Source organism: Trachymyrmex cornetzi, unplaced genomic scaffold (genome assembly GCF_001594075.2).
Source record: "Trachymyrmex cornetzi isolate Tcor2-1 unplaced genomic scaffold, Tcor1.1 scaffold116, whole genome shotgun sequence".
Lineage (NCBI taxonomy): Eukaryota > Metazoa > Arthropoda > Insecta > Hymenoptera > Formicidae > Trachymyrmex > Trachymyrmex cornetzi.
This window is the reverse complement of record NW_017295719.1, coordinates 102,415-106,258: the sequence shown is the minus strand read 5'-3', so window position 1 is coordinate 106,258 and position 3,844 is coordinate 102,415. Positions and strand designations below refer to the sequence as shown.

The window sequence follows — 3,844 nt, the reverse complement described above, 5'->3', positions numbered from 1 at the left end:
TATCCTTCAACACTAAATACTGGTCAGAACATTTATAATTCAACTAATAAATTGAATTAAAAGAAATAAACTCAGTTAACAATATTGAGAAAATTTAACTTAGATGTACGTGTTGAACGTTTAAAGTTTAACTGAGAAATGTAATAGACCAAACAAAAACAGTGAGCGCTCTACATGTAACCTCAAGCCAGTTCACAATATTACAATTTCTTAACACGAATATCAAAAATTATGTTTGAATATGACTTATCTAATAACTCTGTATCCTTCATTAAATTCAAGCCTTCCTTCTGCTCTTTGATATGAATCATTTCAGATATATTTCTTTTCCTTTTTCTTTCAGATATATTTCTTTTCTTTTGTTTTATTGATATGTTAGATTATTTAAGATTGTAGCTTGTAATAAGCCTTGTTACATTTTAATTTTTAACATTAACGAGCATGATTAATATATATTTAATAATATATGTTATAAATATAAGATAATTTTACGCAACAAATATCTAGCGTTGACTCCAACTGCCCATTGTTGTTTATACATTTAGTTTGATTATTTGAGGAGTCCATAGATTGCAATTTCTTCATGTATTGTTAACGAACATTAGAACTAGCAACTAAATAATCACGAGGAAATAGCGCCGATCCACTAAGAACAAGTAAAAACGTGTAATCACTTGCAAAATGCATAGCGATGCAACGCGAAACGCGCGCATCAATCACGAAGGCCTCAAAGAGCAAATAAGAGCTACTGCAAATTAAATAAGGGCACGAATAACGAAATGAGAGCCTTAAACAAACAAAGGAAACTCACGAGCGCTTCGGAAGAAGGAACCGAAAGATACGCGGAAAAGCGGAATGAAAAAACGCGCAAATGATGCACACTAGCTACGCCGCGACCGAGTGCATCACGCACCAACCAAGAGCACCCCTAGGAATATTGCAAAACCTGCTAAGAATAAGAATAACCGAAGAAACAAAAAGACACACAGTAATTAAATAAATAGCGATAGAAGAATTAGAACTTTCGAGAGAATTTCGCAACAACACGTGTGCGAAAACACCCCCTTACCGCGAGGGGTCGCGATACAAAATATATATAAAGCAGGACGATTTACAGCAAAGCACCTTATTCTTCCTCCTGAAGATAGCCGAGGTAAGATACCTGGAGCGCTTATACTGAGCGTGGCTATTTCCCTCTTACCCGAGGATCCCCTCACTGCGCTTACGATTAAGCATAGGGACATCCTCATCGCCTATCTTACCCCAGCCTTTACCGAGCGCCTCCCCAGGCGAGGAAGGCTATCCTCTATCCCCTTGGACGACCGCGCTTCAACGGGAGCGTTGTCATCCAAGTATATTCCTCGTGGAAGCTCCGACGAGCGCTTTAACCGGCGTCGAGGATTCCTATCCTCCCCACCAAGCACTCATTCTTCGTCTTCTCTTTTTCGGGTATATAGATGCCCAAAAGGAAGCGTGTCAGAAGCAAGAGGGGAGAGTGGCGGGTGCACCTTCGCACCCTTAAAAAGGCACTCCACGAGTCCGGGGAGTTTGACCCCTCCAGATACTGGGCCAATGCCCACTCCACCGCCGACAACGCCGCGTGTCCGCCAGAACCAAAGGAACCGCCCCGCTCCACTGCGGAGCCGCAGCCTCAAAAGGAGTCTACGCGTCCTCCGCCACCGAGACCGCGATCTCCATCATATGTGGCCCCAGTCAGAAAGCCAACGAGGCCCATTCTCGTATCGCGGCCCACCATAACGACCATACAGCCTTGCAATATTAGCATTAAAATCATAAAACCATATTCAATTGTATTCTTTCTTACACCCTTCCTGTTCGTCCCAAATCAATGGAGAATGTAGATAGAGAGATTGCGAAATGAAGTCAACTGACGCATCCTCTAAACTCTCCACATTATTTTGTTGGAAGGACACGAAGGGATAGCCATTTCAATCTCTTATAATTAAATACATTATCTCCGAATTTCGTGCTCATTTCCGAGCACTGGTGACAGCTGCCTATTCCCAACGACAGAAAAACGCGTCAAAACACCGCGTAGAAGCCAAGGCTTCGCCCCGCGCGCCCCGCTCCGCGCTCGCGTTCCCAACGAATTACGCCGCGTCTCGTGACTGCGACAGTCTCGCGCTCAGGACGTAACATCACTATGGCTGCGTTCGAGGAGCGCGCTATCAACGCTATTTGTGTCATACTATCCTTGTTTCACATTTAATGGACGATGAAGATAGAATGACACAATTAACGCTAATAGCGTCTCCCCGAACCCAGCCTAAGTCTGATATCGTTTGAAAGTGAAACTTTTCACGTGAGATTGGTACATACAAAAAGTGAAAAAATGAGAGTTTCGTAAAAATTTACATAATCGATACCATGATTGATACCCAGGCCCCTGACACTCTCATAGTTCCGATGGCTACTTAAAGGCCGCGACACAGATTTTTGCGTAATGCATAAGGCATAACGCATAATGGGCCTTCTACAATAAGTCATTAGCCCGGATCCTCATACGGGCAACAGCACTTTGACACCGAACGCTTATTGGTGAAAAACGGGCGATGGGGGTAAATTTTACCCCCACAACCGGCTTTTCACCAATTAGCGCTCTGTGTCAAAGCGCTGTTGCCCGTACGAGGATCCGGGCTTAGTCATAAATCAGAAGTCAGAAGCTAGTTATAAACGAGTCAGTAGTGCGTTATAAGACAGTAATAAGTCGGTAGTCAGTGACAGAATGGAGATGGCCAAATTCCATCTCTTCCGACTTAGAGCTTATGATTACGTTATGACTGACCAATCAAAAAGCAGTATGTGTCTGCCATTTTTAACGAGAAAACTGATTTCATATAACCTGAAAACATTGTGAAAATATTAAAGTTGAAATCTTTATGTCGTATTGAAAATGGAATCTGTATATTTTCAAGAAACAGATGACATGGAGCTCATTAAACTTGTTGAATCTAATTGTTGCGTGTACAATAAAAGAACATGGGAGTTTAAGACTGCGGATAAAAGAGAAGTATGGGCTCTAATAGGTGCCGCCCTAACCAACAAAAAGACAGGTAGGTATAATTTATGAAAATATTGATTATACCAATTTAAATTTAATTATTTCTTTTGTCTTTATATTAGGTGATCAAGCCCAAAGAAGGTGGGACAGCCTAAGGGCTATGTGGTCACGCCAGCACAAAAAATATTACGAGCAGGGCGATCAGGATCGGGTGCAGCAAGTCAGGACACGCAGGAATTCCAATATTATGGTGAATTGGCATTCCTTATCTCACATTACAGTTCACGACAGTAAGTATGCAATATCATTTAGCATTTTAGAGTTTATAAATTTATATATGTTGCAACCGTACTCGCGAGCAACGGCACAACTTCGTCGCGTGTTCTCGGTACTCAAAGTACGCAAAAGTATCTTCTCTCCCTCGGTAGCAGAATTTTGCGACAGCCAGGCGGTTCTTCGGCCAGAATTGTAATTCTTATTACTAAGTTGGGCGCCGGGCTCGAGAGAGCGTGCCACTCTTTTCGAAAGCTCCTCACTTTTGCCCGTAACGTTTTCGCGACGGCAGGGGGTGGGTCACAAGGGGTGTGGGAAATTTGTCGGAGGGCGAAAGAGATAGGCCACAAGAATAAACCACGCGAAATGTAATAATAAGAACAATTATATTTGAAAAGAATGTAGTGAAGCAAGTATGATAAGTTACAGTAGTGAAGCAATTACAAGTACTCTCTGGGGTTTCGCCCCTCCGCTCTGCTCGATACTTTCGGTACTCGCACAGAGAGTCGCTAACTTAATCCTAACGCCGGACGTCGGTCATACGCTACA

General features: G+C 42.7%; 1 protein-coding gene across 1 annotated transcript in view; it reads left to right on the top strand.

Annotated features, from left to right (window-relative positions):
• The first annotated feature begins 2,848 nt into the window (after window positions 1-2,848).
• Window positions 2,849-3,844, top strand: part of LOC108764872 (uncharacterized) — a 6,464-nt gene continuing 5,468 nt past the window's right edge. Inside the window, exons 1-2 of the mRNA XM_018513278.1 lie at window positions 2,849-3,074; window positions 3,145-3,312. Of these exons, the coding sequence (XP_018368780.1) occupies window positions 2,915-3,074; window positions 3,145-3,312 (328 nt within the window). The 5' untranslated portion in view covers window positions 2,849-2,914. The remainder of the gene's footprint in view (window positions 3,075-3,144; window positions 3,313-3,844) is intronic.